Source organism: Pangasianodon hypophthalmus, chromosome 4 (genome assembly GCF_027358585.1).
Source record: "Pangasianodon hypophthalmus isolate fPanHyp1 chromosome 4, fPanHyp1.pri, whole genome shotgun sequence".
NCBI lineage: Eukaryota > Metazoa > Chordata > Actinopteri > Siluriformes > Pangasiidae > Pangasianodon > Pangasianodon hypophthalmus.
Genome location: NC_069713.1, coordinates 287,089 through 310,625, shown reverse-complemented (window position 1 = coordinate 310,625; position 23,537 = coordinate 287,089). Strand labels below are relative to the sequence as shown.

Sequence of the window (23,537 nt, the reverse complement as noted above, 5' to 3'; positions counted from 1 at the left end):
TTTTGTTTATGTCTCTTTTTTACCGAGTCATATCCTCCAGAGAAAAGGAAAAACTCTCGGCCATCTATCGGACACTCCAGTACCATCCTTTCATCACTCCCTTGCTCCATCACCACATCACCAATTCCTGTTATCACTGATTTAACACACAGCATCTCCTCCCGCATCTGAATGAACAGTAAACCAGTTATTAGCTCACACTTATACAGTTATTCCAATTATTCATTCATTTATCATTTATCAATAAGTGCTTTATCCAGGTCAGGATCATTCCCACATCTCTCCCACATTTCCCATCATGTGGGAAATCTCATGCTCTCTGCTGCTGATGGCCCGGTACCGATCAGAAGTGCCGTGCCTGGAAGTCTTTGGTCTAATCATTTTGGCACATACAGTTCTGTACAAAAGTCTTAGGCACATGTAAAGAAATGCTGTAGAGTAAAGACGCCTTCAAAAATAATGAAATTAAATGTTTCTACATTTAAAAAATCCTATAAAGAGCAGTAAACAGTAATAAATGAAACAAAGTCAGTATTTAATGTGACGATCCTTCACTTTAAATAAATAAAGCAGTATCTGAGGTGCAGTGTGTGCAGTTTTATAAGGAAATGAGCTGGAAGTGTTACTGAGCATCTTGCAGAAGCAGCCACAGTTCTTCTGGAGACTTTGACTGTCGACTCGCTTCTTATTTCTGCAGCGAAACCCAGCAGCCTTCATTATGTTTTTATCTGAAAAGTGTCTCTTATGGAATCTGCTGCTTTCTTTACTGACATACAAACATTTTTCTGTAACGTTTCATTTTGTGCTGGAAAACTAATGTTTGGAATCTAAAATGGTTTTGTAGAAGTCAGAAAATAAACATCTATAACAAAGTTTGTACTAAAAAAAGGGGGGGTGGGGGGGTGGGGTGCCAAGACTTTTGCACAGTACTGTATTAATTTTTTTTTAATTCAAGTCATGCTGAAATTACTCACTTTCTGTCCACTCGCCGACGTCGAGCCATCGTTGTCCATCTGCTCCACACCTCTGTGCACCTCCTGTAGGTAATCACCTTTCGCTTCCAGTGGAGACTTCACACGGACCCACACATTACTCACGTCAGTGTTCTCTGCCACCAGGCGGAACGGCACCTCAGCCGGCTTTGGGTCCCTGAATTAAAGGTGCAATAGTCATTTTTTTTAAAATTCCTTACTAGTGCTAATAACCTGCAAAATATGTAGAACATGATTAAAAATAATAATATTGGCTTAAGCCATGGCCTCAGTATGAGTGTGTCATGTGGCTGAGAAAACGCTTTTGGAAAACTGCCCTGGAAAACTTTCATGTTTACATGGTCATTTTATAGAAACTCCCCAACGCCCCTTCACTCCGCCCCCATCTCAGTCTGTTCAGAAAGAAAAACATGGCTGAAATCGGTAAGCACTCAGCGCAGCCAAATCATTTTCCTGTGAGCAAGAAATACACACAGCTTCAAAAAAATTGATAATATGAAACCAATGACTGTCCATAACAGGGAGTCAAAAGAGAAGCCAAAGTGTCTCTGAGGCCCTCTAGTGGCTCGCTGGAGTAAAATGTTTAACCCCGCCCACTCCCATATTAGTGAATGGGACAGATGGCAAAGTTCTATTTTAAGTTACATTTCCACAAAGTATTTTCAGGAGTATTTTCATAGTGTTGACCTTAATGTCTCCCCCAGTATTTTTTCCTTACATTAAATGCATTTTATCTGAGTTATATATAAACAGCAGTGGTTAATGACAGTTTCAGACAGTCGAGTCTCATGAACACGCACATTCCAACACGGACCTGAAGCCCTGGAGAGATCTGTAGCAAAGTCATGTCTTGTTCTGCTGTAAGTTGTTCTAACACACCCTCAGCAGGAATTCCCTGCATTTTTCCAGTATGTTGCTCATTCTGATGTCTAGCCAGCAAAGCAACGTGAGTGAAAAAAGTGATGGCACAAACCAAGGCAGCTAACACTCGCTCCATTTCATAATAATTTATTGACTGTATGACTTTAGCTAACACTAGAAGTAGTTTATTTAGGTTAGCCAGTCTCTCCTTTCTTCTCCACTCAGATGAGTAACTCACTGCTGATATCAGAGCTGGAGGAACATCATGGAGAGCAGAGATACTTTCCTCAGAAAATAGTTTGTGTTGAGTGTAAATGTTGACTGCTGTTTATATTTTCAGTTAGAATGTTACATTAGCTATTTATACTTACATTACTTTGATTAAATGATGGATAATGTCAGCTAGTTGGTGAATAGTAGCTCAGTCAGTCATGACTCAACCCTCACTGTCTCGACTCATGACTCTTATACCATCTCTCACAACATCTTTTCCTGATAACGGTAAAATCAGTACACCTGCGAATGTTATACCACTACAGTTAAGCATTTTGACATATTAATTAATATCGCTGTGATTACCACTTTGTGTTAGCATTGGATGTGCTATCAGGGTCACGGTGGTTTAAATTAGCCTACTCGTTTTTTGTTTTTTTTGTTTTTTTTATAGTTTGGAAATCGAACCAGTTAAATTTGTTAGAAATTATTGCAGGCAGGTACACACGAAAATAATAACTGTGTTAGCAGACATCTGCATGTGTCGCTAGTTGAGGGATTATGAACTGGAGTGATGTAGCTGAGGCTGAGGAACTGTCAGAATACACACACCCCGAATAATTCTCCACTGGTTTCTCACCTACGTAAAAGAAGAATGCAGAGTTGTATTTTTGTATCTTCAGTGAACAGAAGCAAGACCAATCAGACAGGGTTTATAGGAAAATATGTGGAAATACTTGTTTCTTATTGGTTGACAGGTCTCAGTTCTGCCAAGCGCTAACTCACACAGTCAGCTAGTGTGAGGGGGAAAATGGATTTATTATTTTTTTAATCAGTAAAGGGGTTGAAACTGAAACACTAACATCCTCTCATGCTGAGTCAGGAAAATTCAATTAAATTTTATTTGTATAGAGCTTTTAACAATGGACATTGTCACAAAGCAGCTTTACACAAATAAATACATTCAAATTAAATTCAATCAAAATAATTTGTAAATGTGTGAATTTATCCCTAATGAGCGAGCCAGAGTGGTGATGAAAAACTCCCTGAGATGAAAACAAGCTGTGTAAAGGTCTATATGAGTTCCAAGCTACATGAACCTGATATCAGCAGAGCTTAAGCACAGCTAATGTACTTTGCATGCCACTGTAATCAGCTAAACCCAATGCTAGCTTAGTCGTGCCTCCCCTTGGCTAGCAACACCAAACTAGCCTCGTCTCATGTTAGATAGCCATAAAGTTTTATATTTTATTGGTCTGGTACTAGGTATCTGATATGATGCTGGTTTGAGACACTCGAGCGGCATGTGCAGATTATATGGTAAATCAAATCCAAACCCTTCCTTCTCCAATTTTCACATTTTTTAAGCATGTAGCCCTCACATGCAAGAAAGAAAATGAATGGAAATTTACAAGTCTATTTACAAGTACTTAACAAGTACTTTGTTTGTTTGTTTGTTTATTTTTTAAGTTTTTTGATGGAGAAGAGTCTGGGCTCAGCCCTGGATGATTAACAGTCCAGCTAATGCCCCTGTGCTGGGGGTTTCTGAGGGAATTAAAAAAAAAACCTTCTGGTTTAGGCCATGACCACTTCAGGTTAAAATCCAAACACAGATAGAGATACAGACAGTGACATTGCGTTACACCGCTACTATTTATTAAGCTGAAACTTGTCCAAACATCTTTTTACAGTCCCATGAGAATCTGTGGCTTTAATGAGTTGCATCATCATTAATCATGATCTGTGTGGCCTTTTCTTACTCACTGCTGCTCTCTGCTGGTCACTTTCTGTATGACACCATAGCACCCTGGCACAAATTTACTCTTCAGTGCTTCAGCAAGTGGCTCAACTTTACCTAAACACACACACACACACACACACACACATTACACTCATAGCATCTATATGTCAATATACAATGATAATTAAATGCATGATGATTAATTACATCTGAAGTAGTTATAATTAACACTTATCTGTTATGATCACAAAGCTCATATAACATGTGTTTGGTCCTTGGTGTATTTCATGTAACAGTGAATCGTGGCCTGGAGTTTATTTCTTACAGCCCAAATTATAAAGACACTTCATTTCCATTCAGGTTTTGTGACATAAGAACGTGAAATCTAACGACTGATAAATGATTAGCGTAAACAGTCATATGGTGTTTATGTAATAATCTCAGCAGGCCTAGCAGAGATTCTTCTGTTATGAATTACATATTTATTATAAATGAGTGAAGGTGTTAATATTTCTTACCTTCCACTGCCACATACATTCTTTTATTGGCAGACTTTTGGACTTCTCTCCTCAGGTGATAATCTGGCTTAAAATTTGGGATCTGAGAAAAGAAAAAGAAAAAAAAGCGGGCAGAGGGCCAGAGAGTATCATCATGTTATGTTTGTTTGTTTGCATTATACCACAGAGCTGCTGAAGTCTGATTGGTCAGTAGTTGTTGATTTATTTTCTATAAATGCCGCTTACACACTGTCTTACCTCAATCTTCTTCATTGTTTCCTTTGATTGCTGGTATTTAATATTAGTAAAGACAGAGAAGGCAAAGCTGAGTCCTGTGCCGATTACAGCCGCTGGAATGATGAATGATTCACTCATTTTCTCTGTAAACACAGAAACAGACATTAACACAGTTACACAAACTCCTTTTTTATTCATCCTAAATCTGTAGAGAAGTAAACCTGTAAATTTGAACCACTTACCAGATGATGAGGTTGATTTTAGCTCCTTGATTTGATTCACCAGAGCGAAGGTGAAACTGTAAAACAAGTTGTGCTTCCAAACAGGCTTTTGTTAAATGAAGGTTGGATTATTGTAATGCCTTACTGTCTGGATGTACCAGTAGGTAAAACAACAAGCTCCAGTTATTGACCTATAAAGCTATTGACTTATAAAGCACTAAATGGAGACTTAAAGCAATAAATTAATCACTAAATGCGAGATGAATCACAGTAGCTGAGCAAACCTGTTTTTAAAATAATCTGCCACACCTGTTTAGATTAAGTGTCACACTCTGTGCTGAGGTGAGAAGGACAGAAATAACACCCTGTTTTTTAAAAGCAGAATTGAAGTATAAGGAGTGACAGATCATCTGTACATATTCACTACAGAAATGACTGCAGAGTGACTGCAGTGAGTAACGAAGAAGGACAGAAGTAAAGAAAATCACAGTACACACTGCGATTTATTACACCTCCATCACTGAGGTGTTTTCAGGTTATTATACCTCCATCACTGAGGTGTTTTCAGGTTATTATACCTCCATCACTGGGGTGTTTTCAGGTTGTTACACCTCCATCACTGAGGTGTTTTCAGGTTATTACACCTCCATCACTGAGGTGTTTTCAGGTTATTACACCTCCATCACTGAGGTGTTTTCAGGTTATTACACCTCCATCACTGGGGTGTTTTCAGGTTATTATACCTCCATCACTGGGGTGTTTTCAGGTTGTTACACCTCCATCACTGAGGTGTTTTCAGGTTATTATACCTCCATCACTGAGGTGTTTTCAGGTTGTTATACCTCCATCACTGAGGTGTTTTCAGGTTATTATACCTCCATCACTGAGGTGTTTTCAGGTTATTATACCTCCATCACTGAGGTGTTTTCAGGTTGTTATACCTCCATCACTGAGGTGTTTTCAGGTTATTATACCTCCATCACTGAGGTGTTTTCAGGTTATTATACCTCCATCACTGGGGTGTTTTCAGGTTATTATACCTCCATCACTGGGGTGTTTTCAGGTTATTATACCTCCATCACTAGGGTGTTTTCAGGTTATTACACCTCCATCACTGGGTGTTTTCAGGTTATTATACCTCCATCACTGGGGTGTTTTCAGGTTATTATACCTCCATCACTGAGGTGTTTTCAGGTTATTATACCTCCATCACTGAGGTGTTTTCAGGTTGTTACACCTCCATCACTGAGGTGTTTTCAGGTTATTATACCTCCATCACTGAGGTGTTTTCAGGTTATTATACCTCCATCACTGAGGTGTTTTCAGGTTGTTATACCTCCATCACTGAGGTGTTTTCAGGTTATTATACCTCCATCACTGAGGTGTTTTCAGGTTGTTATACCTCCATCACTGAGGTGTTTTCAGGTTATTATACCTCCATCACTGAGGTGTTTTCAGGTTATTATACCTCCATCACTGAGGTGTTTTCAGGTTGTTATACCTCCATCACTGAGGTGTTTTCAGGTTGTTACACCTCCATCACTGGGGTGTTTTCAGGTTATTATACCTCCATCACTGAGGTGTTTTCAGGTTATTATACCTCCATCACTGAGGTGTTTTCAGGTTATTATACCTCCATCACTGAGGTGTTTTCAGGTTATTACGCCTCCATCACTGAGGTGTTTTCAGGTTATTATACCTCCATCACTGAGGTGTTTTCAGGTTGTTATACCTCCATTACTGAGGTGTTTTCAGGTTATTATACCTCCATCACTGAGGTGTTTTCAGGTTGTTATACCTCCATCACTGAGGTGTTTTCAGGTTATTATACCTCCATCACTGAGGTGTTTTCAGGTTATTATACCTCCATCACTGAGGTGTTTTCAGGTTATTACGCCTCCATCACTGAGGTGTTTTCAGGTTATTACACCTCCATCACTGGGGTGTTTTCAGGTTGTTATACCTCCATCACTGAGGTGTTTTCAGGTTATTACGCCTCCATCACTGAGGTGTTTTCAGGTTGTTATACCTCCATCACTGAGGTGTTTTCAGGTTATTATACCTCCATCACTGAGGTGTTTTCAGGTTATTATACCTCCATCACTGGGGTGTTTTCAGGTTATTATACCTCCATCACTGAGGTGTTTTCAGGTTGTTACACCTCCATCACTGAGGTGTTTTCAGGTTATTATACCTCCATCACTGAGGTGTTTTCAGGTTATTATACCTCCATCACTGAGGTGTTTTCAGGTTATTATACCTCCATCACTGAGGTGTTTTCAGGTTATTATACCTCCATCACTGGGGTGTTTTCAGGTTGTTATACCTCCATCACTGAGGTGTTTTCAGGTTATTACACCTCCATCACTGAGGTGTTTTCAGGTTATTACGCCTCCATCACTGAGGTGTTTTCAGGTTGTTACACCTCCATCACTGGGGTGTTTTCAGGTTATTATACCTCCATCACTGGGGTGTTTTCAGGTTGTTACACCTCCATCACTGAGGTGTTTTCAGGTTATTATACCTCCATCACTGGGGTGTTTTCAGGTTATTATACCTCCATCACTGAGGTGTTTTCAGGTTGTTACACCTCCATCACTGAGGTGTTTTCAGGTTATTACACCTCCATCACTGGGGTGTTTTCAGGTTGTTACACCTCCATCACTGAGGTGTTTTCAGGTTATTATACCTCCATCACTGAGGTGTTTTCAGGTTATTATACCTCCATCACTGGGGTGTTTTCAGGTTATTACACCTCCATCACTGGGGTGTTTTCAGGTTATTATACCTCCATCACTGGGGTGTTTTCAGGTTATTACACCTCCATCACTGGGGTGTTTTCAGGTTATTATACCTCCATCACTGGGGTGTTTTCAGGTTATTACACCTCCATCACTGGGGTGTTTTCAGGTTGTTACACCTCCATCACTGGGGTGTTTTCAGGTTATTACACCTCCATCACTGGGGTGTTTTCAGGTTGTTACACCTCCATCACTGAGGTGTTTTCAGGTTATTATACCTCCATCACTGAGGTGTTTTCAGGTTGTTATACCTCCATCACTGAGGTGTTTTCAGGTTATTATACCTCCATCACTGGGGTGTTTTCAGGTTATTATACCTCCATCACTGAGGTGTTTTCAGGTTATTATACCTCCATCACTGGGGTGTTTTCAGGTTATTATACCTCCATCACTGGGGTGTTTTCAGGTTATTATACCTCCATCACTGAGGTGTTTTCAGGTTATTACACCTCCATCACTGGGGTGTTTTCAGGTTATTATACCTCCATCACTGGGGTGTTTTCAGGTTATTATACCTCCATCACTGGGGTGTTTTCAGGTTATTATACCTCCATCACTGAGGTGTTTTCAGGTTATTATACCTCCATCACTGGGGTGTTTTCAGGTTATTATACCTCCATCACTGAGGTGTTTTCAGGTTGTTACACCTCCATCACTGAGGTGTTTTCAGGTTATTACACCTCCATCACTGAGGTGTTTTCAGGTTATTATACCTCCATCACTGAGGTGTTTTCAGGTTATTACACCTCCATCACTGAGGTGTTTTCAGGTTGTTATACCTCCATTACTGAGGTGTTTTCAGGTTGTTACACCTCCATCACTGGGGTGTTTTCAGGTTATTACACCTCCATCACTGAGGTGTTTTCAGGTTTCCCGGGATTCTCATTAGCGTGATATCTGAAGAGAGAGCAGGTGAATGTTTGTAGGATTTATGTGGAGTTATCACCAGCATGTGAACTGATTAGATTTTGGAATTGATCCCAACAGAGTCAAGGTCACAGCAAGGTCAAATGTCTCAAATAAAATATTACTCCTAACCTATAAAGCATTAAACGGTCTCGCTCCGCAGTATTTAAGCGATATGTTAGTACCTTACGTTCCGCCGCGCCTACTTCGCTCTAAGGATGCAGGCTGTCTATCAGTACCACGCATTGCCAAAACCACGGCAGGGGGCAGAGCTTTCTCTTACCAAGCCCCAAAATTATGGAATAGTCTCCCAGTTAATGTACGTGAAGCAGACACGGTCTCAGTGTTTAAGTCGAGGTTGAAGACTTATTTATTTAACCTAGCATTTAGCGACTAGTGTTTTTATCAAAGGAGTAGATCTGGGGGACTCGTGGATGTTGAGTTTTATCTCCACACGGTGACTGTGAGTGTACCTAACCACTTTCCTTCTCCTTCTGCCGAGCTACACTCCTGAGCTGCCGGTGATCCAGACCTCCCCCCCCTTCACTCTGGACCTGTCCACCGGCAATGCTTCACACTGCCACGAAAACGCTTCAGCTGTTTTCCATGGACTACACCAACACACATTGTGCTCACACACGCACACTATAGTGTAAACCCATATGAGGATGGGTTCTCTGTTGAGCCTGGTTCCTCTCAAGGTTTCTTCCTATCACCATCTCAGGGAGTTTTTCCTTGCCACCGTCGCCCTGCTTGCTCATCAGAGACGGCACACACACACACTTCACTTTACTTTTGTTTGTGTAAAGCTGCTTTGAGACAATGACCTTTGTAAAAAGCGCTATACAAATAAAAATGAATTGAATTGAATTGAATTGAAATAGTGTTTAATAGCTTCCTTTCTGTTTTAAGTATATTTTAGGGTAAGAATTCGGATTAGACTTGTTGGCAGCGTAGGCGTGCCCAAGTTCTACTTTTTGTTTGATATGAAATCAGTTTACTGTGACAATTTAGTAATGAAAAATAAAGTCAGTGAAGATGTCTACCATTTTGAAGCTGAGAAAAAGCTCAGTTTCAGCCAGCAGGGGGCGGTAATGCACCATAACCCCACACACCTTCATGTGACAGAAGAAGTCGAGCTGCATTGTTGTTTGCACAGCAAATCCAGTTTCACAGAGACATGGTGAGTTAAATTTGCATTTTATCATCAAAAAGGAGCGCATGATATAATAATAATAATAATAATAATAATAATAATAATAATGTAACCTGCACCCTATGTAGTGCACTGCATGCTGACAGGAAGCTGTTTGGGACTCAGGCTTCTCCAGAATGTGTAATATTTATAATTAATGCGTGTTATTTCAGAATATTCTCATCTGTTCGTGCGGATTAAGTATGTGAGTTTATCTGGATGAGTCTGTGTCCTCATCTTCTAAACATCAGGGCGGATATGAGAGATAAATCCCACCACGATTCTCCAACGCATTTCTAATAAACACGATATATAGGTTTATTATTATTATTATTATTATGTAAATGAATCATTGCATTTGTGGTGAGATTCTTGTTGAAATGTGTTCAGCAGCGCCATCTGCTGGCCAAATCAACACACCACAGCTCACTGAATGACCCGCTCCTGAAGCAGTCACGTGTTCTACAGGGGCGGGGCTTAAGTGAAAGAAACATATGAGTCAGTACATGGAAGTGAATGAGATAATTCTATTTAATTAACATTTCTGAGATGTAATTCTATTTAATTAGAGTTTCTGAGAAGTTAATTCTATTTAATTAGTGTTTCTGAGATGTAGTTTATTGTGCTACTGTAGATTTAACTCGATGTGGAAGAGTGGCCTGGTTATGTTTTTATATTTTATGTTCTTGTGCGTATAGTGACCTGCCTTCATAATCGTCTTTCGTTTGTTTTGATATAAATGTGTAAAATATGGACGATGCATGATGCTGAATAAGAGATTTGAGTACAGTAATAAATCCGTAAGTGTAATATAAGAAACACTTATATGTTTCCGATGATGTGTAGATGTTAATATGACCACAAACATCTATATAAGACCTTGAAAATGAGTTGTTTATAATTATTGTTATTAATTGATGACCAACATCAACATGAACATTTTGAGGAACTTGTTAACCCAGTGGACATGGCCTCCCTTCAGGAAGCAGTGCCAGAAATCTCCATCTCTGTGGCTGACACTTAGAAAGCTTCATAGCTGCAGGGGTGGATGAGATTCGGATGGAGATGTTGAAGGCACTGGGGTCGTGTGGTTAACACACTGCTTCAATGTGGCATGGAGATCTGGGGCAGGGCCTTCAGACTGGCAAACTGGGCCGGTGGTCCTAATTTTTTTTTTTTAAATAAAGGGGGATTAGATGGTGTGTTCCAGTTACAGGAGAGTCAGACTTCTCAGCTACCTCAGGAACAGTCTGAGCCATCCATCCATCCAATAATCGAATCTAGGATTGAGGAGAAACAATGTGTGTTCCATCCAGTCAGTGGAACCGTGGACCAGCTCTTTACTCCTGCAGTAGGAAGATGATGGGGATTGTATTTTTAGTTAATAATTTGAAATGGAGATATGAATCCTTTAATCTGCCCTGAAGCACAGGCATTTCTATGCTGCCGTTTGGTTTATCGTTGGTGTGAGTGGGGTTCTAGCCTCCAAAACAGAACTTAAGCTTCAGTTGAAGCTTCAAGAAGTGACTGATGTCACAGAAAGAGGCAATTTGACAGACACCAACCAACACAGACCTTTTCCCCCAGCAACTTTATGTTGTCTGCTCATTGTTTTGAACAAAAACTCATTTTATTTTGATTATATCTTCCTCTGAAAAACATCTTTTATTCCGGTGTTCAGAAGTTTGTTTCCCTGTTGGAAACCAGTGTGGAGACCAGACACATTCTGAAGGTTGTGCCATAAAAAACTGGTCAAAAGATATGGTACAGGATGTCAGGGGTTGAGACTAGTAGGGATCACAGTGTGTATGGAGGTTGCACTTACAGTCCCCGCCGAAACTATTGCGACAGCTAAAGCCAATTCTTTTGTTTTTGCTGTAGACTGAAGACATTTGGGTTTGAGATCAAAAGATGAGAGTTTAGGATTTCAGATTTTATTTCTTGGTGTTTATATGTAGATGTGTTAAACAACATAGAATTTGTAGGCAAGCAAAAATATTTATGTTTTTTGTTTAAAAAATTAATAGCTCTGAATGTCTGCTCTTGGTTTGAGCTCTGAGTTTCTCCTGTGAAGGAGATACCACACCACAATAGAAGCCATACCACAAGATGAAAACCTCTCATCAACAGTAAGAGTCAGAAGGCCAGATTAGAATTCACAGAGAATACAGAGATGAACCACAAAAGTTCTGGAACCAAGATGAGCCTCTACCAAAGTGATGGAAAGGCCAAAGTGTGGAGAAAGAAAGGATCTGCTCATGATCCAAAACATATAAGCTCATAGGTCAAGCATGGTGGAGGTAGTGTCATGGCTTGGGCTTGCATGGCTGCTTCTGGAACAGACTCACTAATCTTTACTGATGATGGAGCTCATGATGGTAGCAGCAGAATGAATTCAGAAGTCTACAGAAACATTCTGTCTGACAATTTACAGAGAAATGCATCCAATCTAATCAGGAGGAACTTCATCATGCAGCAAGACAACGACCCAAAACACACTGCAACACAACAAAGCACTTCATCAGGGGAAAAGTGGAAGGTTTTAGACTGGACAAGTCCATCAGCAGACCTTAACCCAACTGAGCAGCATTTCACCTCCTGAAGAGGAGACTGAAGGGAGAAACCCCCCAAAACTAACAACAGCTGAAAGAAGCTGCTGCTACAAACCTGCAAAAGCAGCACAGAAGAAGAATGCAGCAGTTTGGTGATGTCACTGGGTCACCGGCTTGATGCAGTTATTGCAGGCAAGAGATATGCAACCAAATATTAAGTGTTTATTTACTTTCATTTACTTTAAGACTATCTGTTCCAATACTTTTGCTCAACTAAAAATTGTGTGGTCTGACAGGAAAGCTTCTATGTTCTAAGTTGTTTAACATATCTAGATGTAAATATCAGGAAATGAAAGCTGAAATCCTAAACTCTCATCTCATGTTCATCTTTAGATCTCACACCCAAATGTCTTTGCCTTTGCTGTTCCAATAGTTTCAGAGGGAACTGTATATGAGGGTAACAGGCTTGGAAATTCTTCTCTACCTAGACACTATGCTCATTCCTGCCTCCACCAGTAGATGGGCTGCAGTGAACACTGAATCCTGTTCACTAAATTTCAGTCTGAAGAAGAATCCATCACTGTGGTGTATTTGAGGAATAATTGTAGATGGAGTAAATGTTAAGGGAAGCTTCTAGAAAAACAGGACATTTCAGACAAAAGTCCTTTAACAGCTGTGCAAGCCCTGAGTTGCTATTGGAAATGGTCTGGTTATTTATCAAGCACAAAATGACTCTTAGTTTTCAAAAATAATAAAAGTAAATAGCTTGTTGCATTTCTTATTTTTTTGCTAATCTTCTACTCTAGGTATGAACAATGCCCTGTTGCAACTTGATGTCTGGAACAAGCTCTAACAGTCAGCAGAAGACTTCTGATACTAACTGCACAAACACCACCCACAGACAAATGCCTAAAATAATCTCTCCTAAAGGAGAGAAGTCGTATCAGTGCTCAGAGTGTGGGAAGAGTTTTACTCAGCAGAGCACTCTTCAGCGACACCAGCGCATTCATACAGGAGAAAAGACCCACCATTGTTTACTGTGTGGAAAGAGTTTTAATCAGCAGAGTACTTTTCAGCGACACCAGCGCATTCACACCGGAGAGAAACCGTATCGCTGCTCGCAGTGTGGGACTAGTTTCACTATACAGAGCAATCTGAGACGACACCAACGCATCCACACAGGAGAGAAGCCGTATCACTGCTCGCTGTGTGGGAAACGGTTTACTAACCATAGCACCCTCCAGCATCACCAGCGCATCCACACAGGAGAGAAGCCGTATCAGTGCTCTCACTGTGGAAGGAGTTTTACTGAGCACGGTACTCTCCAGCGACACCAACGCATCCACACCGGAGAGAAACCCTATCACTGCTTAGACTGTGGGAAGAGTTTTAAACAACAAACTGCTCTCCAGCAACATCAGCGCATTCACACCGGAGAGAAGCCGTATCACTGCACGCAATGCGGGAAGAATTTTATTCAACAAGGTCATCTCCAACAACACCAGCGCACTCATAAAGGAGAGAAGCCCTACGATTCCGCGGTGTGGGAAGAGTTTTACTCAGCGGAGTCAGGTCCAGCATCAGTGCATTCAGTCATAGTTTGAGATATTTAGTCTGCCTTAAATGCACTGAAATAAATCAGAGTGTGTTTCTTGAATAAACTGATTTCCCTGCTCAACAAAATCTTTCCATTTTCTCTTTCTTCCACTAATATACACACTCACACTCGCTAGTAGGACAGTTTCTTCTCTGTATATACTCACAACACACTTGGCTTAAAATGTACTCTGTTGTTTACTTTGTCCTGTTACATTTGAAAGTGTTTAAATGATAATTAATCTTCGTTCACACTAGCGAGCGAGATCGTGCCAGATGAGCATTCATTTTCTTGACCAATGGCGCATGTGGTCCAGTGTTTCTTTAGTTCCTACCTGAAATTAGTTCCCACTTACTGTTTGACACAAAATGAAAATGCTTTCCTGTCACATACATCTTCTCATTATAGAAGTATAGAGACGTTATGAAGGAAAAAAGCTCAGAAGGATATGTACATGAGTGTACGCTACAGTTAGTACTGAATATTACATTGAAAACATGATTGAGGAACCTCAATTCACCAAAGCCTATGGTGTAATGTTGATGTTAAACATCAGAACATGCAGATATATGATCAGCATCATGCTGTATGTCAACGAAATGTGAATATTATTAAGAGATGAGGGATAAGACGTACTTTTATTGATCCCCTGTAGGGGAAATTCAGTTGACTCAGTAGCACAAGTAGGAGGAATAACATCAAAGAAAAGAATTTCCATAAATACCTATACATCTGAAGTAATATAAAATAAATATAATAAAGATAATAAAATAATAATAATACAAATACAAATATATATATATATATACAGTCAGGTCCATAAATATTGGGACAGTGACACAGTTTTGGTAATTTTGCCTCTGTACAGCACCACAGTGGATTTGAAATGAAGCAGTCAAGATGTGACTGAAGCGTAGACTTTCAGCTTTAATTCAAGGGGTTTAACAAAAATATCGCATTAACCGTTTAGGAATTACGGCCATTTTTTACAGAGTTCCTCCATTTTCACAGGCTCAAAAGTAATGGGACAATTGACTGATAAGCAGTTTCATGGCCAGCTGTGGCCTGTTTCCTCCTTATATCATGATAAATTAAGGAGATAAAAGGTCTGGAGCTGATTCCAAGTGTTGAATTTGCATTTGGTAGCTGTTCATGGGAACTCTCAATATGCCGTCCAAAGAGGTGTTGATGCAAGTGAAGGAGGCCATCATTAGGGTGAAAAACCAAAACGGACCTATCAGAGAGATAGCAGAAACTTTAGGAGGGCCAAATCAACAATTTGGTACATTCTTAAAAAGAAGGAATGCACTGGCGAGCTCAGCAACACCAAAAGGCCTGGGAGACCACAGAAAACAACTAAAGTGGATGATTGCAGAATTCTTTTCTTATTGAAGAACAACCACTTCACAACATCTAGCCAAGTCAGGAACACTCTGGAGGAAGTAGGCCTATCATTGTCAAAGTCTACAATCAAGAGCCACCTTCATGAATGTAAATACAGACGGTTTACCTCAAGATGCAAACCGCTGGTAACACTCAAGAACACAAAGGCCAGATTAGAATTTGCTAAAAAACCTCTAAAAAAAGCCTGACCAGTTCTGATGCAAGATTAACTTGTACCAGAATGATGGGAAGAGAAAAGTATGGAGAAGGAAAGGAAGGGCTCATGATCCAAAGCATACCACATCATCTGTCAAACATGTGGAGGCAGTGTTATGGCATGGGCATGTTTGGCTGCCAATGGAACTGGGTCACTGGGGTTTATTGATAATGTGACTGTTGATAGAAGTAGCAGGATGAATTCTGAAGTGTACAGAGCTATACTTTCTGCTCAGATTCAGTCAAATGCTGCAAAACTGATAGGACAGCGCGTCGCAGTACAGATGGATAACAACCCAAAACATACTGTGAAAGCAGCCCAAGAGCTTGGAAATTAAATGTTCTTAAATGTCCGAGTCAGTCACCTGACCTCAACCCAACTGAGCTGCTATTCACTTACTGAAGACAAATCTGAAGGCAGAATGACCCACAAACAAGCAGCAACTGAAGATGGCTGCAGTAAAGACCTGGCAAATCATCTCAAGGGAGGAAACTCAGCATTTGGTGATGTCCATGGGGTCCAGACTTCAGGTAGTCATTGACTGCAAAGGATTTACCTCCAAGTAATAAAAATAATCCTAATATTTATGATTATATTAGTTTGTCCCATTACTTTTGAGCCTGTGAAAATGGAGGAACTCTGTAAAAAATGGCTGTAATTCCTAAACTGTTAATGCAATATTTTTGTTAAACCCCTTGAATTAAAGCTGAAAGTCTACGCTTCAGTCACATCTTGACTGCTTCATTTCAAATCCACTGTGGTGGTGAACAGAGGCAAAATTACCAAAACTGTGTCACTGTCCCAATATTTATGGACCTGACTGTATATATATATATATATATATATATAATAGATATAATAGAAATATTAGAAACAATAAAATAGATCAGTGTGTATGTACATATGTATATGTGTAATATCTGTGGAATGACAGTTGAGTGTGTGTGTTTGTGAGACTCAGGCAGAGGAGAAGGAGGTAAAGGGGACTGTTGCATTGTAGCGTCTGATGGCATGAAAAATCCCCCCAGATGTTTTGAAGCATGTGGCTGGATGAATCTGTGACTGAACGTCCAATTATTCATGACATATTAGGAATCAAGCTAATCCCATGCGATCCTCTTGTCTTTGTAGGGACTGACGAGATGACATTTAACATTATGAACTTTTGAGTGAAGAATGAACATTGAAGCAGATGTTGTAAATTTTTCTGGATGAACATAAAAACACTGCAGTTTCATCAGAAGTAAGATGACTGAAGAATCAGGAGACTGAGAGCCAGGTTATAATAAAAGAGGTGGTTTAGTTTGTGCTCAAAGACAACCTGGGCGCTCTATAGTTCTACAGTCTAAATAATAGTTTTAAACAGTAGGCTGATGTGTATGTGGAAAGGACACACTCGAGACCGTATAGAGAATGCCCAAGGATAAGATAAGAGAAAAAACAAAACGCTGAATGCCTGAGTGAACAAAGAGCAGACAGAAATCATTAAATTGAAACAATCTTAAATCTGATTAATTCATGTGTCTAATCACAGAAAAATAGAAAATAAACCCACAAAGATAAGTGATGCATCCAGGTGAAGACACGACTCTCGTTTGCTCTTTTATGTCACGAAAGTGTGCAATTCAACGACCTTAATGCGTAGAGCAGGACTGGGACAGGGCCAGTGAGGAGACCACTTTTAATCACCCAGAAGTAGGTTGGGAACGAGGGAGGAAAGAGTGAAGAAGGTGATGAACAATTCTAGCACTTTCACTCATACTAGTCCAGTTGTTGAGTTTGGAGTGGAGTGAAATTTGATAACTTTGTTTCACAATGTACATAATGCAATGAATCAAAAAAAAAAAAAAAAAAAAAAAAAGTTGGCTGAGGTAAATAGGGCTAAAACTTTAATTCATTGGTCAGAAATACAATCAATAGGTAGAAAAAAAATCACCCGAGTATGGAGAACATGGAGCCAGTGTCCCATAAATTACTACATAAACAAGTTGTTTAAAAGAAGAAGATGATGAAGTACGCATCCTCCGTCCAGCAGGTGGCGCTAATGCAGAAAAAAAGCTGTAATAAACCTCCATGAAGTGGAAGAAGAAGAAGCAGTCCACGTCCTCCGTCCAGCAGGTGGCGCTAATGCATAAAAAAGCTGTAATAAACCTCCATGAAGTGGAAGAAGAAGAAGAAGAAGAAGCAGTCCACGTCCTCCGTCCAGCAGGTGGCGCTAATGCAGCACAAAGCTCTAATAAACCTCCATGGAGTGAAAGCAGGAGAAAGCGAGCTGCAGTGTTTGTACACAGCCAGTTTCTCCATGAAAACATTTCTGACTCTTTTACACAGACATGGTGAGTTAAACTTGTGTTTTAATTGTAGAAGTCATTGGAAATATTTTGCATCTTCATTAGTTTAGAGTATTTTATGCAGCTCTCTCTCGAGCCTGGTAAGAGAGTGATAAGACAAGAATGTCATGAGAAATGCAGATGTTTCTGCACTACACAACCTCATCAGGCCTGCTGAACCAAATCAGAGTTTTATTAAAAAATAAATAAATAAATAATCTGAAAGACTGAGTTTAATGACATTCTTATTTAAGGTCTAGTGAATTTCAGAAATAATATTTATAATTATTATAATTTCTAAAGATTAATAAACATGTAAGCAATTTTAAAGATTCTGTGCAAACCTTTAATAGCAGATCCACTGCTTCCAATCAGAGCTCGTGAATGTAAATTGAATTTAAAAAATGCTTTAAAAAAAATATAACGATACTCGTGCTGTATTTCATATAGACAGATTTGCAAAGATAAAGTTGAAATATATATAAATGTGTGTGTGTGTGTGTGTGTGTGTGTGTATACAGCACTACAGTGTGTGCAGTATGTACAGATTTTTGAACTAGGGATGGGCGATATAGACTTAAAAATATATCACGATATTTCATGGTATTTTTTTGTGGTAAAGATATAAATGACGATATGAAAATAGAAATAGAAATCACAGACATCTGATTCACGTCTGATCTTCTGTATCCGAGCCACTTCCATAGTACGGAGGAAGCTCTGTTTTTGGAGTTTAATTCTTCTTCCTCGTCCAAGGCTGGAACTCCGCCTACCACCATGCTGGTTCTCGTTGTACGTGTGAGACGCCCACATCACGGCACGTAAACACGTCATCTATTTGGCAGTCGTGGCCTAATGGTTAGAGTCTCGGACTTGTAACCCGAAGGTGAACCTGAAGGTTGTGGGTTCGAGTCTCAGGTCCTGCAGGGATTGTAGGTGGGGGAGTGAATGACCAGCGCTCTCTCCCACCCTCAATACCACGACTGAGGTGAGACCCTTCAGCAAGGCACCGAACCCCCAACTGCTCCCCGGGCGCCACAGCAAAAAAGGCTGCCCACTGCTCCGGGTGTGTGTTCACGGTTTGTGTGTGTGTTCACTACTGTGTGTGTGCACTTGGATGGGTTAAATGCAGAGCACAAATTCCGGGTATGGGTCACCATACTTGGCCACAAGTCACTTCACTTCACTTCATCAACCACATCGTCAGTATCTCATGGGGAGGAACTGTAGCGGTGTATCATGGACGAGATGATATGACACAACTCTTTTCTGAACGTGGTAGTATGCATTAACTGACATAAGCATTAACTGACTTCTGTCTGTAACACACTTGAAAATTCTTTTCTGTCAGAATTGGGACGAGCGACGATAGTGTCAGGAAACGGCGCTAGATTCCAGCTACTGCATTGGCTATGAAGCGGCCGATTTAAATGTCTGTGAGAAATCGTGCTGTCTGCAGCTTGAAGGTCGAGCAGAAATAAAGTGTGTTGTATCTCGTGATGTTTCTTTTCTCCTGTGTTGGATCCTGTACAAACTTTAATAACCTGCTGACTGACTTCAGAGCAGAGCTACAAACATCTTTCTCTGATGAGGCTTATCTCCTCGTGTCCCTGCAGCCAAACGGATAAAGCCGTGAAAGTTTTCACTCGCAAAACATGTACAGAGATTTAAATTAAGAAAAGTGTTGTTTGTCTAATAACTCATTATCTTTATTTACCCTCCTGATGTCAGTTGTGCAGCTTTTCTTGTTGACGAGTAATTGACTAAATGCTAAAGCTAGTGATCTCTAAAGCCGGGTAGTAACCAGTATTTTTTCCGGCTGTAATGATGTAAGGTGTACACGGCACGCATTACCTATGTCTGGCCACGCCCCTCCCCCCCCATCAAAGCCACAGGCGATACCATCATCAATCTGTATGATAGTTATGGGGCATGATAGGCATTTTACACACCGTCTCACAAGCCTACTACCAGACGAAGTGCTCGTTCGTGCCCCCACCAGTAAGTGAGCCGTAGTGAACACTGAATCTCCTTCAATAAATTTTAATCCAACGAGTAACTCTAAATCTACATCCATATCCTGATTTCTGCAAAGCTGCTTTGTGACTATGTTGTTAAAAGTGCTGTATAAATAACTTGAGCAGTAAATGTAGAGTAAAAGTTCAGTGAAGTCCACTGTTTCTAGGGAAACAGGATGTTTCAGACAAGTCTTTGATGAGATCTGCAAGTTTCTGAGGCTGTAGGTGATCATAATGATCAGCTCTATGTAAGAAAAAGGGTGAAGCTTTTAATCTGAAGAACACCATCACTACTGTGAAGCATGGTGGTGGCAGCATCATCTGGTGCAGCAGGAAGGAGTATAACAATGTGATGATGTGGGAGAACTTGTCAAGGTTGAAAGCAAGACTGTATTGATTCTCTGCACCACATCTAGTCATCCATAATTCACAAAATTACATTCATACATTACATAGAGTTTTGTCATTTATTCTATTCGGTAATAAATGTATTGCATTTCAAATCGTTTCTAATTTTTTCTTTTTTCAAATTTTCTGGTCCAGATATGAACAGCGCCCTGTTGCAAGCTGATGTCTGGAAGAAGCTCTAGTAGTGAGCAAAAGACTTCTGATACTATCTCCACAAACACCGCTCACAGACAAATGCCTAAAATAATCCACTCCTACTCAGACTGTGGGAAGAGTTTTACTCATCTCCGAAAACACCACCGCATCCATACGGGAGAGAAACCGTATCGCTGCTCACTGTGTGGAAAGAGTTTTACTCAGCAGAGTACTCTCCAAACACACCAACGCATCCACACAGGAGAGAAGCCATATCACTGTGTAGAGTGTGGAAAAAGTTTTAATCAGCAGAATTCTCTCCAGAAACACCAGCGTATCCACACAGGTGAGAAACCGTATCGCTGCTCAGTGTGTGGAAAGAGTTTTACTCAACAGTGTACTCTTCAACGACACCAGCGCGTTCACACCGGAGAGAAACCGTATCACTGTTCGGAATGCGGGAAGAGTTTTACTGAGAGAGATGATCTCCAGCGACACCAGCGCATTCACACAGGAGACAAACCGTATATCTGCTCGCAATGTGGGAAGAGCTTTACACAACAAAGTCATCTACGGCAGCACCAGCGCACTCACACTGGAGAGAAGCCGTACCATTGCTCGGAGTGTGGGAAGAGTTTCACTGAGAGGGGCCATCTTCAACGACACCAGCGCATTCACACCGGAGAGAAGCCCTATCACTGTTTCCAGTGTGGGCGGAGTTTTATTTCCCCGAGTATCCTCCAGCAACACCAGCGCATTCACACCGGAGAGAAACCGTATCACTGCACGCAGTGTGGAAAGAGTTTCACTCAACAAAGTACTCTACAGCAACACCAACGCATTCACACTGGAGATAAACCGTATCATTGCTGTGAGTGCGGGAAGAGTTTCAATCGCAATAGTCAACTCCAACACCATCGGTGTGTTCAGTGACATCAGTGGGAAAAACTTCACTTATATATATGAACACACAGCCTATAGCCAATTACACAAACTTCAAGAACATGTATTTGAATTTTAGCATTTACTTCGTGAAGATTTAAATTAGGAATCTGAAGATCAATGAGTTTTTAGATTGGAATTGGCCAGATTAGGCCAATTGGATTAAATATGGGATAAGTGATCGGACCCTTTCTCTTTTATCTAACCAATTCGGCACGTTGACCCAAAACATGCGAGTCAGATATTGCTGTGTGTGCTGAGGGTTAAAAGGAAAAAGAATTGTGCACTGAAACGTGTCAGTGCTACTTGTGTGGTTTTTTTTATTTTGTGCCTCGTGGGGAAGCAAAGCAAAGAATTTCAGAGACGCTATGCCACACCTCCGAGACGCCACGTCTGAGAAACACCACGCCAGTGAGACCCCGCGCCAGTGAGACCCCGCGCCAGTGAGACACCACATCCGTGAGATTACAGTATGTAGTATGCCTGCGTTGCAACAATCGTTTAACTTGCCGCTATTTCTGGCTGAACGTCTATTTAAAAATATTTAAGACCGGAAGCGTAATATGAGTTGGTTTCAGAAATTATTTTAACTGACAGTACATCAGTCTAATCATCCACTGGTATCAGCCTCACAGAACGCTGATCAGGTCATCTCTAATATGAATAGTTTAGTAAATCATTGCTAAGGTCTATACAAAGTATTTAAAGTTTGTGTTTATTGAATAAACTGACTTCCTTACTTAAACCCTTCTCTCTCCTGTTTGTTCGAGGTTATTTAGAATTAATAACCGTGTATGAATTTATTCCACTGTATATTTGCTTGTCTGAGAGTTTCTTGTTTCAACATTGTCACAGCCAAGAAAGAAGTAAAGGTAAGTTCTGGACATCCATAACCCTTCATGAAACGTTCTGTCCCTCAGAGTATAAGGTAATGTGATGTCTTTTACTTAAGTTTAATTTATTTCTGATAAATTAAGACAACAGAGAATGGCCAGGTCACTCCAGATTCTTAATTCACATTTTGACAGGTTTAAGAAAAACAACAACATTCAGTTGGTGGAAGATGTAATGTAGTGGCAGAAGTGCTCTTGCCAGTTACTTGAGAAGATAACTCATTTTCCTTTTTCTTCCGCTATCCCTGGGGTGTGTTGCGATGGCAGCAAGCCGAGGTCAGTCCAGACTTTACTAGCCCTGGCTGTAGATTCCAGCTCCTCATGTGGGATCTCCAGATGTTCCCAAACCAACTGTTAGACATAATCTCTGCAGCTGGTCCTTGTAAGATGCCCAAACCACCTCAGCTGTCTTCTCTCAATTCAGAGGAACAGTGGCTTGATATCGACATTGTCCAAATACTCTTTGCAATCTTTAACTACAAGTAAAACTTGGTTAATCTGAGAGCGGGGATTTTCCCATTCAGAACAGCAGCACTGTATAATGTAGAAAAATTATAAAGTGAAACAAAGACAGAAATGTCAGAAGATTAACCCTGTGTGCATGTTATTTGATGAGATGATGGTCCTGCAAAACCACACCATGTTTAAGAACATGAGCTTGTCAAGGAACACTAACCAACAAATCCTTAAAATTTTCTATAAAATGTATAAAATCATTACACTCTCGTTTGTGAAGATAAGCCAGTAATAACCATAGATCATAAATCTCAGAATTAGACTGACGAGCTGTAAAGATGAGCCAAGGAGAGCCTTCATTTTTGCCTGAGCAGCCGACAGGATATGCCTTAGCAATGGCACAATGATGAAGGCTTAAAGCAGAAACATTTGCGTGATCATTACCATTGTAATGATTAAACAGAGCTAAAAGGGTGTGCGTACATTATTTATTTTTCAGGTACTTATACATTAACCAGTTATGTTACATTACATTAACCAGTACATTAACCAATAATATGGGGGACTATGGGCGCAAACGTCTAACCGATTCCTCCTCGAGCCAACCTTCTCCAACATGTGACCCAGAAATCAATCGAAATCAGGCATCAATAATTAATTCACAAGACAGAGAGAGGAGGATTTTAGAGTGAGGATACGCAGGTGCTTCCTCAAATCTTGGTTAATTTGCCTTGAAGTCAGGTGATGAGTAGAGGCATTAACATTAACATGTAAGCATGTGATAATGTTTTGTACACATGCAATAATGTTTTAATGGAAGTTAATTCAGTGTGTGATCATCGTGCTTTAAATGCAGATCTGTTATACAGATAGTGCAGCTGGGAAACACGACATCAACAAGAGAATTCACTAAAAGTCCCTTTCAAGTGATGTTTCAGTGAG

General features: G+C 40.3%; 2 protein-coding genes across 4 annotated transcripts in view; one reads left to right on the top strand and one right to left on the bottom strand.

The window, feature by feature from the left end:
- LOC117597164 (mitochondrial ubiquitin ligase activator of nfkb 1-A) overlaps nt 1-5,138 on the bottom strand; it is a 6,237-nt gene extending 1,099 nt beyond the window's left edge. The window contains exons 1-6 of one of the 2 annotated variants that reach the window (XM_034303965.2): nt 4,784-5,138; nt 4,563-4,684; nt 4,326-4,407; nt 3,831-3,921; nt 975-1,149; nt 1-167 (exon numbers count right to left, since the gene is read on the bottom strand). The exon at nt 1-167 is cut by the window's left edge and continues 1,099 nt beyond it. In XM_034303965.2, the coding sequence (XP_034159856.1) occupies nt 1-167; nt 975-1,149; nt 3,831-3,921; nt 4,326-4,407; nt 4,563-4,679 (632 nt within the window). In that variant the 5' untranslated portion in view covers nt 4,680-4,684; nt 4,784-5,138. Of the gene's footprint in view, nt 168-974; nt 1,150-3,830; nt 3,922-4,325; nt 4,408-4,562; nt 4,709-4,783 lie in introns of those variants that run through there. The other variant, XM_053233158.1, reaches the window with a different exon arrangement.
- Nucleotides 5,139-9,543: 4,405 nt separating this feature from the next.
- Nucleotides 9,544-23,223, top strand: LOC113525282 (zinc finger protein 239-like). Of its 2 annotated transcripts, XM_053233157.1 has the most exons (3): nt 9,544-9,652; nt 13,023-13,783; nt 20,445-23,221. In XM_053233157.1, exons 2-3 carry the CDS (start codon nt 13,032-13,034, stop codon nt 21,235-21,237), a joined length of 1,545 nt encoding a protein of 514 aa, XP_053089132.1. In that variant the 5' UTR covers nt 9,544-9,652; nt 13,023-13,031; the 3' UTR covers nt 21,238-23,221. The 2 variants fall into 2 exon arrangements, with proteins under 2 accessions (XP_053089132.1, XP_026767559.1); XM_026911758.3 differs by lacking the exons at nt 9,544-9,652; nt 13,023-13,783 and adding an exon at nt 17,621-17,749 and having other exon boundaries at nt 20,305-23,223.
- Nucleotides 23,224-23,537: the final 314 nt, after the last annotated feature.

Coding starts and splice junctions, on each gene's coding strand:
- LOC113525282 (XM_053233157.1), top strand. CDS start 13,032: ATGCCCTGTTGCAACTTGATGTCTGGAACAAGCTCTAACAGTCAGCAG. Junction 13,784..20,444: donor GAAGAGTTTTACTCAGCGGA/GTCAGGTCCAGC, acceptor CTGTGGGAAGAG/TTTTACTCATCTCCGAAAAC.